The sequence below is a fragment of the Myodes glareolus genome, chromosome 1 (genome assembly GCF_982192425.1).
Source record: "Myodes glareolus chromosome 1, mMyoGla1.1, whole genome shotgun sequence".
Taxonomy (NCBI): Eukaryota; Metazoa; Chordata; class Mammalia; order Rodentia; family Cricetidae; genus Myodes; species Myodes glareolus.
The window spans coordinates 24740346-24754492 of record NC_142026.1 but is presented as its reverse complement, the minus strand read 5'-3'; the positions used below and the strand labels follow the sequence as shown (position 1 = coordinate 24754492).

Genomic DNA, 14147 nt, shown 5'->3' with positions numbered 1-14147 from the left:
ATACACTTATGTCCACGTGGATTAAGTGTCTAATTAACAGACAAGTCTGGTGCTGTTTGCTGGGAATAAACATAAGTCATGCTCTTCTTCCCAGGTTTTCAGTGCTTAATTGAGGAGACAGCCAAGCAACAAGCAATTGCTGCACAGTGAGATACGTTCTGTAACGCAGCTGGGCACCATAGGCAAAAGGGAGGCTTCCTGGAAGAGGATCTGTTTTGTGGCTCAGCCTTGAAGACATGAAGCTAATTGGAAGAAGAAAGCGTGGGACGAACAGGATTTCCAGACCAGACAATAGCCTGTGCACAGAAAGGGGTGGTGAAGGGGTGAGGTTGTCTCCTCCTGCGGTTTTCCATTGATCATCATCTAAGAATGTGTGCCCTTCAAGGCCTGTGGTTGCTCTTGCCTGCGGGCTTGATTTCTATTCATCCATGTATGTGCTTATTTTAGATTTCACTCAGTATCATTGTGTGTCTCCCTGTGTAGTTGTGCATGGGTGTTTATAATGAACCCGTGTGGGTGTGATTGTGTTATTGCCTGTGTCTGGAGGTCAGGGAAAATTCTGGAGTTGGGTCTCTCTTTCGTGTGGTTCTTCACTGAGGTCTTTAGGTTGACATGGCAAATACTTTCACCACTAGAGTTATCTTGAAGGCCCTGGCTTGATTTTATATGGCTAGAGAGCAAAGGATGGTTTGTAAAACTGTAACAGTCTAACATTGTAAATTATTAGAGGGGTTATAAAAACAAACAAAGCCAAAGAAAAGTGTGCAAGAGAGCCCTCATGAGGCCCACAAAGTCTAACATTTACTACTTGGATTGAAAGAGTGTTTAGGTTCCACTAATGTTTATTTCCCCCAACTAAACTAGAAGTTTCACTGTGACCAGAATATAATAAAATGCCTAACACAGAGACTTGTTATACAGACTTGGCATGTTTCAGGAGGCAAGATTTGTACACAGCGTAAGGAGGCTGAGTTCTTTCTAATGCTCATTGTTTTTAATTTCACATATGAATACGGTGTTTCTAGATATTATACACCACTCCTTCTCCCTCACTTCAACAACTACTGGATACACTCCTCCCTCCATACCCCTCTACCAACTTCCTCTTCTTTCTCCTCCTCCTCCTCCTCTTCCTCCTCCTCCTCCTCTTCCTCCTCCTCCTCCTCTTCCTCCTCTTCCTCCTCTTCCTCCTCTTCCTCCTCCTCCTCCTCTTCCTCTTCCTTCTCCTCCTCCTCTTCCTTCTTTTAAAATAACCCCTTGAGGCCAACTATTACTGCCCATGTATGCATGGTTGTTGGCTACATCTCTAGAACACGGATAAGCTATCATGGACCACACCATTGAAACAAAACAAAACAAAACAACTGCCCCCCTGTCTTGATATTGTCAATTTGATACAACCTAGAGTTACTTGGGAAGGTAGAAGCTCAACTGAAGAACTGCCTTGATCATATTGGTCTGCGGCTATGTCTGTCAGACATTGTGGTTGAAGGCACATTTTTCAATGGGTAACACCATCCCTACACATTTTTGTCTGGATTATATAAGAAAAATAACTGAGCATGCCAGAGAGGAGCCAGTAACCATCATCCCTCCATGGTTTCTGCTTGGTTTCTTCTTGAGTTCCTGCTCTAACTTCCCTTAATGTTGGATTGTGACCTGAAAGTGTAAGCATAAGGAGCCATTTCCTCCCCCAAGTTGCCTTTGGTCAGAGCAAGTTAGAACACTCTCCTTCCAGTGACCACTAGCTGCCAAGAGGTTTTCAGCTAGGAGTGGGAGCCTCAGAAAGCCTTGGAGCCAACGATTACTTGCTTGTCTGAATTGCATTCACAAAACCTTTTCCGTGGAGGCTCCTCTGGCTATTGTATCTGCTGAATTTTCTTCTTCCCTCATCTCTCCAGTGTCTGTGGTCCAGACACATGGCAACACACCCAAAGAAGGACAGGTATGACCACTGGAACCAGCTGCTGCTTCTCACAGTAACACTGGATAAACACACTGGATAAGGGACTTGACCTCTCAAGTCCTATGTGTGAAATGAGATTAGCAATGGCCACCTGGTTTCCCAACCACATACAATCTTTCTCCACCAGATCCAGCTCCTTGGCTTACCATGAGATTGAGTTGATATCTATCAAATGTACAGTAGTACCTGAATATGATACATAGGCCGTGGCTAAAAAGTATAATATTTCTCATTTATGCCTTACTTTGTTCATAGTTTTTATTGTAGATATGCCTACTTTATTTGAGATATGCAGGTTTCTCAAAGTAATGACAACCACCACTGATTTGTATTCTCCATGTCTCCTCCACATCTGGAGTGAATGTCTCTGTGTTTAAAATTCACATTTTAAAAAAGGAGGTGTGTCTTGGCACACCAGAACTCAAGAGGTTTAAGTCAGGAGAATCTTGAGTTTGAGACCAGCCTGAACATACAATGAGTTCAAGGTCACTATGGACTAAATAATGAGGTCCTGTCTCGAAAACAGATTTTTAAAAAGTGGATTGTGCAGATATTAGAGAGGCTTAGATAATATGTTCCCTTTTGCTGTCCTTGAATCTGTGATCCCCAGCTGTATGTTGGAAATGCTGTGACAACATACACCTTCACCACTTTGCTTAAGAAAATGACAACCACTTCCTAGTTTTCCTTTATCAAAAATAACTGCATCTTTTAAATTAATCTTTTACCAATGATCATTCATTTTCTCTTTTGGCAATTTGGTTGGATTTGGTCTTTTCTCACAGTTCATCATATGTTAATTCCAGAAAGTTCTTTGACATGCTTGCCTGGAGAGACTCTATTCAGTCTCTCTAGCATAGTCTATGCAGAATTTGTGTTTGTTTCTTTCGAGGGAGGGGCTTACTATGCAGCCTTGGCTGGCCTGGAACTTGCTGTGTAGACCAGACTGATGTTGAACTCAGAGATGTAGCAGCCTTTTTCTCTTCAGTATTTGGATTAAAGGCATGAACTACCACAAAACTTTCGGCTCCATTCAGAATTTTCAAAGCAGATATTCTTTCAGCCTATAAATGCTTATGTGCAAGCACACCAACATTATCGGTGGCCCCTAGTTTCTCCAAGCACTTCAGAATTTTCTCCACTATAATGTGATGCTGCAAGTATCACATTATGCATCGTATATTTTTTTTTAAAATGCTTTCTCTTCTGCGAGAATTTATCTGCAAAGGAAATGTTTTACCCAGAGATTCTCTGTTTGTTTACAGTTGCTTGAGATCCAATCTGATCAAGAAGACTAGATTTGAGCCTGCTTCTGATTTGGCTTGACACTGACTATATAATCATATGACAAAAAATAACTGTAAAGTCATGCAGGTAACTTGAAATGATTCAAATGGACTTAATTTTTTTGTCCATTAGCCATACCTAACAAATAACAATATGCTAAAAGACTAAAGTTCAGGATAACATTCTTTTTTTTTACTGTTGCTCTCCAAGGATTTTGAAGACGAGAAGCTGCTTTGTGATGCAGCCCGAGACACCTATCCCACTAGTTAACAGAATAAAGTAGAATTCGGAGCAGAGCCTTCCATTTCCACCAGAATCACCGCTTCTGTTGCTGTTAATTTGTTTTTGTTTATTTTTGAGACAACATCTTACTCTGTAGCTCGGGTTCCCTTCAAACTCACAATCCTCCAGTCTCAGACTCCTGAGTGCTGGGATAACAGGCTTGTGCCATTGAATTTGGCCACCTGATTGACTCTTTTAGGAAGAAAATAATATTATTTACCTTATTAAAATAACTTACATAAGACTATTTTCATGCAAGAATGTAAATTTACTTTGAGCAGATTCCCCTGCAGACCCTAGTCCTCCTCCTTTTTTAACCCGCTGCTCCCATCAGCCCTCTTTGCTTCCTTAGGCAGCTTTGTATATAGTTTCTCTCATTCCATGTACACTATATGATAGCGTGGAACCGCACATGAGAGAAGCATACTGCATTTGTCTGAATCTGAATGAACTTAATGTAGTTCGTGTTGGTCACTTCCTTTTTCCTGCACATGTCCTCACTTTGCTCTTCTTCACGCTTCTGGAAATAATTGCACTGTGCACATACGCCACTTTCTCTGTGCCCCTCCCCCTGTTGAAGGCCTCCTAGATTGCTCTCACGAATAGTGATGCGCTGAACATTGCTGTGTAAGTTTCATAAAAATAGATGTCATATTTACATAGACTTCCCAAAAATCTGGGATTTGAGGTATCTGATTAAAAAAATCAGCTACTATCCACTTAAAGACAGCAGACCGGAATGCAAAAATAAAAGTGAATGCGTGCAGTGAGCAGCATTGCATTGTTCACGCTCAGCTTCCACATGGCTGTGTGACTGAGCAGCTGACTCAACACCGTCCTCACTTGTCAGCTAAAGCGGTTTGCTCAGAAAGTTCCGCAGTCCCCAACTCAGCCGACACTAAACACAGAAAGTTCTTTACCTTTGGGTCCGGGTTCGCCTCTGTCCCCCTTTAAATGTGGAATTATGGGCGGCGCAGGATTTCCCTTCTCTCCTCGTTCACCTTTGCCTCCTGGGCGTCCTCTTTCCCCCTTTATTCCTGGGATTCCAAGGCTACCTGACAGACACGAGTGACCACATCAGGTCCTTCATGCATAAACATTGCATTAGAAACCAACATTTAGCAGAGTGCATCATAAAACAGATCAGAAGTGTGAACGGTGCTGAGAACTTGATAGTGTTTCCGAACACACAGCCTTAAGCGTAACAGTGCCGGTGTAAGTGTGCAGGGTGAAAATCAGCTCCATGCCAATGGGAGAAGGGAACACAGAACACAGAAAAACCAAATATATTCTTCCCTCACAACTATTTTTTCTTAAAGAACAAATGTCATTTATTTTGCAGCTAAGTAGGTGAGCACAGTCCAGACCTCATGCCACTCACTCACCAAAACACCAGCACTCACCTCTCTGCCCCTGTGAACCTGGTTTCCCAGGAGATCCCGGAGGACCAGTGGTTCCAGGATAGCCCATCATCCCAACCTCTCCTTTCTTGCCTGTGGGAACAAATTAACACAAAGCACTCCATGATGTATAAACTATGAAAAAACAAAATATTCCAGAAAACAAAATAAGATAGACAGAGAAGTTGGGAGAGAGTGATTTTTGTAAATAGGAAAATAACCAAGTTTGGGTAAGAGATGGTTCAACGCCTTTCAAAACTTGGTCTGTATGTCATTGTAGCAAATCACACCAGAGTTGACAACAGAGTTCCCTGAACTTCTGGTGCATCTTCCACATCACCTCCTTCTCAGTACACCTCTCATTTTGTTCATTCATAGTACCTAGTGAAATTAGTTTTTCTTCATTGTTTTAAAAAGTAGCAGACTAAGTGATAAGGTTTTATTCTGACGTTTTTATTTATGTATGTCATGATACTTTGTCCTTATTCATCCTCAACCTGGTTTTTAAATGTAGTTTTTATTGCTCTCCTACAATGAGAGATGCGAATCTAGTGCCAAGAATAGAGTTGGTACACGAGAGGAGCCCAATAATAGGAACCGAAGCAAATGTGTCAGTTAAGCCATTATCAAGTCGTTATTGTGGCCTCCTCTCTGGAGGGGAGACCAGTGATGTCCGTATGTCACGAGGAAGTGGAATGTTCTTTACAAATGAAGGAAGAGTAAAACAGCCACAAATTCAAAGGAATTAGGAAGATAGACTATGAATAGTCTTGTGGTCACACTGTAGATGATTTCGATCCAATGGGCAGATTTCTAGAGCAACATGGAACCAACATGGACTCACGAGGCCATAGAAAATCGGCTAGAGCTGTTTCTAGTCATCATAAATTTACAGCAGACTGATAATTACGTGCATATGTGCTCGGGAAGGCTAGAAGAGATGGGAGGTCCCCTGGAGCTGGAGTTACAGGTGGTCATGAGCCACCTGGTGTGGATCACTTGGGAAGACATCAAATGATCTTAACTGCTGAGCCATCTCTCCAGACCCTGAGCTGATAATTTAAAGACATTCTACACAAAAAAGAGTCCAGACTCAGATGACTTCGCTAGTGAACTCTATCAGTGGTCAAGGAGGAGCAGTTATTCATAAGCTTTTCCAGGAAACACTGCAGGAGAACTCATTTCAACCTGTTCTCTACAGGGCCAGCATTGGTCCAAACAGGATTAAGCCATCACAAGAAAACTGACCAGTGTTCCTTGCAAATATAAATGGCAAAAACCTCAATAAAATACTAGTTGGTATCTTATAGTATACAAAATTACTCCACAGCAAAAGTAATCGTATCCTGGGTAATTATAAAATGTAATGGTTCTATTCTACTCTTCCTGCCTCTTGGTCCTTCCCTCTTAAAATGATTTAGGGGAAAACATAGACTAAGTGGCAAGAAAAAGTCTACAGTGTGCAGAGTCACCTGAAGGGAAAAATATGGAAGAAGACTTTGAAGACAATGGCGCAAAGGATACCTGGTAGCCCTGGGAATCCTGCAGCTCCTGGGTATCCTTTCTGTCCAGGTGGTCCTATCTCACCTGGATGACCTGGCATTCCTGGTGGTCCCGGTTCTCCAGGCATTCCTGATCTGTCCAAGCCTGGGATGCCAGGGTCTCCCTTCGGCCCCGTGTCACCTCTTCTACCTACAGATGAAGAGATGAATGAGTGATTTATGGATGAGTAAATTAATGAGCGACTTAACAAATGCTTCCCCTAGCACCTCCAAAAGCATCTTACTGTTGATTGTTTAGCTATGCAGTGTTGGGCAAACAGCACACCTATCTGTGTGTTTTGTTTATTGCCTCTCCCTAAAATTTCCCAAATCCCCACTGCTCTAATGTCAATCCATTTCAGGGTCACGCAGTGATCAAGGTACTTATGTCTATTTCGGAGAGCTGCAGGTACATCCTGGGACTGCGCTCTATGCTATTTACCAGCCTTTCACCACAGACCTACATGGCAGCTCCCAAGAAGTGAACTCCCATATGCGTCTGCAAACAGCGGTGCCACGGTAATGATGAAGGTGTTAGCCATGAATTTATCTGCAACAGGTAAGCAGAATGGTAGTCTGCAGACACTCACGGCGTTCTAACGACCTTTTCCTAGGAGCTAGTACCAGATCTGGTTGAAAGGGGTCCAAGTAGGTAGAGTATGTTTCCCAGTCAATGGGTCATGCAGCCTTATTCCCTTGGGTCTATTTTCATAGATATTGGCTTCATGTTGCTTATGATGTAAGCGACTACGTATTTTAGTTTGCAGCTAAACAGGTAGCTTTGTGTACGCTCTCTCTGCTTTCATCACCATAAAGCTACTATTTCCTTATGGAAGTTCTAAAAGTAAAACACTGATTGAAAGTCTATGCATACGAATATATATTAATGACTCATCAACCTGCTTCTCTGTCTTTATCATCTAAGCAGTTGGTGGGGTTTATATTTCCTTACATAAAAGGAACAAGTCAACTCACTATGTTATGCTTGAGTCTCTTCGTATAAGCAGTACACACTGCTAATTGGAATATCCATAAAAACCAGGGTCATATTTCCAGAAGAACATGTCTTGGTGAACAGCAGTCAGGACTTGTTGCTGGACAGTTTCCATACTACGCAGCAAAGGACAGAGCCAGAGGCCACCTACCCACCCAGCCATCTGCCTACCTAGTTCCTGAACTTTTCCTCGTACCTGGTTGCCCTTGCAATCCGTTTAAGCCCGGAAGTCCTTGGACACCCTTGGGTCCTTGTGTGCAGCTCCCTGGGGTTCCTTTTGCTCCAGGCGGTCCAGGCTGTCCTGGGTCTCCTGCAATGGAGAGTCCAGGCGTTTGGTCAGGTGCCAAAGCCCAGTGTCCCAGCGCTGCTGTCCCCTCATCCTTCTGTGACTTCACCTTCCCAAACCACACCTCTATTTAATACCATCAAAATGCTTGTATAGAGGACACTCAGGAAAAAAGGAAGAAGTAAGGAGGGGAGGAACACAGAACAGCCACACTCAATGGAAAAAGGACTAGGCTTTTTAACTGATTTATTTGCTGAGATGGAAGCGCTTAGAGCCCCCAGAGCACCTATAGTGGAGCTTGCCGAGGAGAAAGCTGATCACATTTGGCCTTGTACCTGGAGGCCCATCAAGTCCTTCCTTTCCCGGAGTTCCAGGGAGGCCTGGAGGCCCAGGGAGTCCAATTTCTCCACTTTCCCCGGGGTTGCCTCTTTCTCCTGGAAAGCCAGGTTTTCCGGGTTCCCCGGGCATGGCTAACCCTGGTTCTCCCTGCAGCAGAGACATTAGGTTAGTGTCCCCAGTGCAGTGCTTCTCAGTTCTGCTTGCTAGGGGTGCTCTGAGTTTGACTGCATAGAGACCACAGTTCAGCAAATATTTCCCTTTCAACTTTAGGCAATGACCTTGCGACAAAATACTGCTTCCAGATATGCGGTCCACATCCACTGAAGAAAATGTGAGCGTCCCTATATACTCTGAATGTTTATGAAGTCATTAATAAAGCAATAGAAATGTGAGTTTCCACAGGGACTTAAAATTAATATCTACAAATATACTGGAAAATTAATATCTTTATAAATATACTGATAATTTTTAAATCCAAGTGTCTTGTCTAATAAGGGCATTTTAACTACTGATTGTAATTGCCCCGCCTTGAACTTAGTCTGTGTTTCAGTTGCTCCAGACCTTGGCTCCTGGGTGGCCTGGTTCTCCAGGACGGCCTGGCTTTCCCGGTTCCCCAGGACAACCAGGTGATCCTTTTGTTCCTGGGAAACCTTGATCTCCTATAGAAAACACAAAACAAAAGCAATAAACATTAGGGATTAGCCTCAGAGAAAGTTTATGAGCAATATTTCCTTTATCAAATACATTGATGAGGCATCCAGGTAGAGAGATGCTTGGATGAATGTTTGGATAATGATAAAACCAATGGATAAAATGGCAATTCAAAAACGAAGACAAAAGACTGAGTTCCGAGTCAAATTGCCTTGGCTATGAAAGTTGTTTCAATAAGAAGAAAAAAAAAAGAAAAAAAGAAAAGACTTAAACCTCAACTACTCCAATGCAGAGTTGTGGAGCCAGGCCCTGAATACATCCGCAGTACAGCTCCCTGGTCCCCTGGCTCTGAGGCTAGTTCTGCTTCCCATAGACTGCTGCATTTGTCCAGAGAGTGGATCCAGAGTTGCAAAATTAGCATGCAGGTTGTTAATGGAAAGCCCAGGAAGGACTAGGCAAAATATGGGCTAGGCTCCATTAGTTCATGAAGGAAGACATCTGTGAAATTAGAGGCAAACCTGCTTTGGGGGTTGTATTTTCATATACTAAGTGTTACCTTAGTGTTACATGGGTCCAATTGATGAGCAATAATCAACAATGGCACATTAACAAGAGGTGAAATATCAAAACGGTTGTATTTTAACAATCAATTTAGGCAGTTGGGAAGCAAACACAAAGGTTTCATAAAGCCTACCATTCTACATAATAGTCCAGTGCCTGAGGTTTTTTTAATGAATGGATCCTGGCCTGGATTTTGTCTGATGTGCTTATCAGAGGCACCGTGCACTCAAGTTATTCAGTCTAAGCAGCTGGAGTTGTTGGAATGTCTCTTTTTTGATGAAAACAGTATCCTTCTTTTTTCTTGTCGAAGAGATTTGTTTTATCATCTTACAACTATGTCTATGTATGTGGGCATGTCAGTATGAGTGCCAACGCCTACAGAGGCCAGAGGCACCAGGGTCCCCCTGGTTACAGTTATAGGCAAGTGTGAGATGCCTGACCCAGGTTCTGGGTATCACACTCCAGTACTCTGTAAGAGCAGTATCTGCTTATACCTGCTCAGCCATCTCTCCAGCCCTGGCATCTTTCCTTAAAGCAGAATAATTACTCTAATTGTTTTCATGCTCACAGGGAAGCCTAGGGTTTTGTTATGTTTGATGCTATGGAATGAATTCAGAGCCTTATCCATGCTAAACACACACTCTACTGCCATACTGTATAGCCTCAGGCCAATGTGTGGATTTAGTATTTAATCTCTTACTTAAAACTATGTGGAGTCAAGAAATACATAAACCCAAGAAGGGCAGAGTTCAATAAAAAAATTCTTATGACTAGAAAGAATTGCTATTACCATTTTAGAGAATTACCTTCCAAGGTTTTTGGTTTTTTTGCTTGTTTTCTGTGCTTTTTTAGAGAGCATGATTGGTGGGCCTGTGAGACGATGACTCAGCATATAAAGTTTTCTGCTGCTAAGCCCGCTGACCTGAGTTCGATCCCTGGGATCCGCATGGTAGACAGAGAGACAGGAGCCTGGCAATTTTGTCCTCTAACTTCCACGTGTACTCCTTATCCCCATGGCACACAAAATAAATATGTTAAAGTGCAGAAAGAAAAAAAATATGATTAATGTGGTGCCGGGACCAATGTGAATTCTGTCTTTTCACCTGACACTGTCCTAAGACTTCTGGAAAATCTTGGACAGCATCGTTTGCGCCACAGATGATAAGTGTTTCCTAGTTTATTCTTGGTTATAGCTTTAAAGCATCCACAGCGGACCTTACATTTCACAGTTTTTAATTTACCTTTAGGTCCTGGAGGCCCAGGAAGTCCAGTTCCTGGGAGCCCTGGTTCACCATCAGGTCCGGGAAGACCAGGCTCACATTTTCCCATAGGTCCAGGAAAACCTTAAAAACACGTACATGCGCACGCCAGTGAATTTCCTTCATTTATTTTCCTAAAGAAATGTCAGTGTTCCCTGTGTCCTCCCAGCACTTTCTGGAAATTGTGAAATAATTTTAATATAACATCAGCCTTTCTTTCCTATCCAGTGGGCTAGAGGTCAGGAGCTGCTATGAATTTTTAAAAATGTAACTTCCCAGGACAGTGGAGGTGCATGCCTTTAATCCCAGCCTCGGGAGGCAGAAACAGGTGGATCCTTGTGAGTTCAAGGCCAGTCTGGTCTAGAAAGTGAGTTCCAGGGCAGCCAGGGCTGTTACACAGAGAAATCATATCTTGAAAAACCAATAAACAAACAAACAAATGATATAATTTAAATAATTTAAGAAGATCCTAAATATCTTGAGTGCTATGTCTTCCTCTATAAATCAAAATTAAACTTCAAATACTTTTGTAGGTAAATCAAGTTTCAAGTAAAGTTGCTGTGGGAAACACACTGATCCGTGGGGTAGGTGCTGCTTGCTCTCCCGGCAGAAGCCATGGGGATCACTCTGCTCTATAACCTCTGTCAGCAACTGTATCCGTTCTCTTTTGGAACTGTTGCTTCAGAAGCACTAGGGAGCCTGTGGATACCCTCAAAGGACATCAGCAAGCCCCCTGCAAGCTTGCTTTTCAGAATGGTTCCCACCTGTTTTCTCTTCCAGATCCAATGAACGTATTTTTTTTTCCTTAAAATGGGAGTGGTATTTTCCCAGGAAAGTGAGAGCACCATCTGATGTCATGGACTGTATTTGGCAAGAGGGGTACTCACCAGGTAGACCTCGGCGACCGGCCTGCCCAGGGGGCCCTGGAGGTCCTGGGGGACCTGGAACTGGTGTTGATATGCCAGGTTCTCCTTTGAGACCTTAAGGAAAAGACATGATTGTAATATTGTGTATTAAAGTATGTTTTTGCAACCGTGAGAACTATTAAGAGGGATTTTTAAACACATCCCAAGGAAAATAAAACCAAGCCCTGTTTCTGTGGGTTTCAAAAGTAGTTCAGGAGTAACCAGTCTGCAGAAACTTTCCTAGCTGATCTGCAAATATTCATAGGCATCTGTGGAAGTCTTGCTTTACTTAATAACCCTGCAGGGGAAGCTGGAGAGATGGTTCAGCTGTTGAGATCACGACTGCGCATCCAGGGGCGCCTGGGATCAATTCCCAGCACCCTCATAGCAGGTCACAACTGTCTGTTACTTCAAGATCTGACACCCTCACATAGACATGCAAGCAGTCAAAACACCAATGCAAATAAAAACAAATACATTATTTTAAAAAAGAAAAAATAGCCCAGCAGGCTGGTCTATGAAACGAGAGCTTACTTGCTCCAGGAATTGATAGAAGGAGTGAAGTTGGAGAACAGTGGCAGGGTACCAGTTTATCGAATGGCTGGTATTCACGGAAAACTAGTGATGTATACTGACTCAGAGTACAGGGCCCAGGTTTGAAGCTTGGCACTGCTGTTTGCAAGCTCCGTGAGCATGGGTCTATTTCTTAACCTCTTTGAGAAGTTCCTTCTCTGTCACTATGGAAATAATGATCACCTTGCAGATAAATATTCAAGGCAATGCTCTGAAAATAGTGGCCAATGTTAAACCATGTTTGTGATTAGTCTTCTCACCATTGTATGTTAATAATAATAAAAATGGCTTCATTCAAAACTATGAAAGCATGATAGAAGAATTTGATAGACTCATATTTAGAAAGAACAGAAGAGGGTTGGATGAAGGATTAAGCAAGAGTCAATAAACTATATAAAGGTCCAGGCAGTAAGTAATTTGGGTTTTGTAGTTCTGGTCTATTACAGCTACATAGCTTGGTCATTGTTCAGTAGCCGCCAAGAACACAGAAGTGTGGCTAAATTCCAATAATCTCATGTATGGCCACTGTAATTTGGATTGTATAAATTTTCATTTGTACCAGAATGTTATTAAAATCTTCTTCAATTGCTAAAACACTATAGGAACCCTTCTTAACTTTGGACCACACGAAATTCACTGATGGGCTAGGTTTGGGCTTCCATGTAGCATGCTAAATCCCTGGATGAGAACAATAGTCTCCAAGTTAAAAAAAAAATAAATGTCATTAAATAAGGTTACATATATGTGGATAAAAATATACATTCACTTGATGACGTATAAACACTACGGTGTGGTACCCGAATCTTGGTAAAGATGATTCGGACAGCATGGGTTTCCAATCACTGCTTAAGTACTCACTGAAGTGATAAATACCACACAGGCATGACTTGCTGAAAACTCTCCACAATAGGGACCTATTTCAATGGGACATGATATTATTTCCAGTACCTGTGGGACACCAAAGTCACATGGGCTTAAAATTATTATCAATGATTTTCACGTATCTTAGCTGTTTTGAAGTGTGGTTTGTAACCTGGAGTCACAGATACAAGGGAAGACACTTCTTCAGATCAATTTATTCTAATTTAATTTACTTAGTTATTTCTATTTTGCTTTTTGCCCCTCCTGAGAGTCTTGTAGTTGAATTCTACTCAACCCTTGGAAAGTGTGTTGATATCAGTCGTAGTAAGCGATGATTATAGGAAGTTTCAGATGAACTGCCTGTTACGGGGAAAATGGATTTTCTCTGTAACCCTTTACTTGTCCTTTCCCAATCTCCGAGGAGACAGATTTGCCAGGAACAGTTTTAGGTACATGTTCATTAGTTCTGAAAGAGCCTTGTTGGCTGTGAGAACCATCCCCCACTTCGCAGGAAAGCAAGACTGGAAAAAACTAACCAACCGGCTTCTCCAGGTGGTCCCGGGGCTCCGGGAACTCCTTGCGTTCCCTTTGGACCTGTTTCTCCTCGAGGTCCATAGCCCGGTGGTCCAGCTGGTCCCGCGGGTCCCGGAGGTCCAGGTGATCCAGGAGCCCCTGGAGGTCCCTGGTCCCCTTTCCTTCCACTCAGGGCCTGTGACAACAGGAACATGTTTGGCAGTGTCTCATTTCAGTATTTCCTTACCGCAGGGTAGTTTAAGCACAAACAGGGGTACCAGTGAGGCTGTCTGGGAATCCCTGGCCCTGCAGATGCACCAGGAAAAACTGCCTACTGTATTTTCATTCGGGGGAGTTGGATTTACCTTGTTAAGAGAATCTGTAAATGACTGATGAGTGTGTGTGTGTGTGTGTGTGTGTTTTCACACGTGCACATGTGTATGTATGTGAGTATATCTTCAGACTTGCTTACCAAGTTCCCCAAATTGTCCCACTTGAGATCCTTTGTATTGAATAAATCTGATTAACCCTTTGGAGAATTGGTAAAGCTGGCATTTTGTAGATTAACTTGGGCAAACTTCTCATAGGTACATTGTGGGACACCCGTGGTGTGTCACCCTATGACCTTTCCAGTTGAATGTGTGAGAAATTCTATCCCAGGAAAAGAATAATATTTATATGAGCTGAAATGTTTTAGACATTTTATCTCTTCATTTGACTAACATATCC

General features: G+C 42.6%; 1 protein-coding gene across 1 annotated transcript in view; it reads right to left on the bottom strand.

Annotated features, from left to right (window-relative positions):
• Col4a3 (collagen type IV alpha 3 chain) overlaps positions 1–14147 on the bottom strand; it is a 133879-nt gene that overhangs the window by 31976 nt on the left and 87756 nt on the right. Inside the window, exons 26-34 of the mRNA XM_085697617.2 lie at positions 13446–13614; positions 11454–11546; positions 10549–10650; positions 8657–8754; positions 8092–8242; positions 7667–7780; positions 6460–6627; positions 4939–5028; positions 4456–4590 (exon numbers count right to left, since the gene is read on the bottom strand). Of these exons, the coding sequence (XP_085553743.2) occupies positions 4456–4590; positions 4939–5028; positions 6460–6627; positions 7667–7780; positions 8092–8242; positions 8657–8754; positions 10549–10650; positions 11454–11546; positions 13446–13614 (1120 nt within the window). The remainder of the gene's footprint in view (positions 1–4455; positions 4591–4938; positions 5029–6459; positions 6628–7666; positions 7781–8091; positions 8243–8656; positions 8755–10548; positions 10651–11453; positions 11547–13445; positions 13615–14147) is intronic.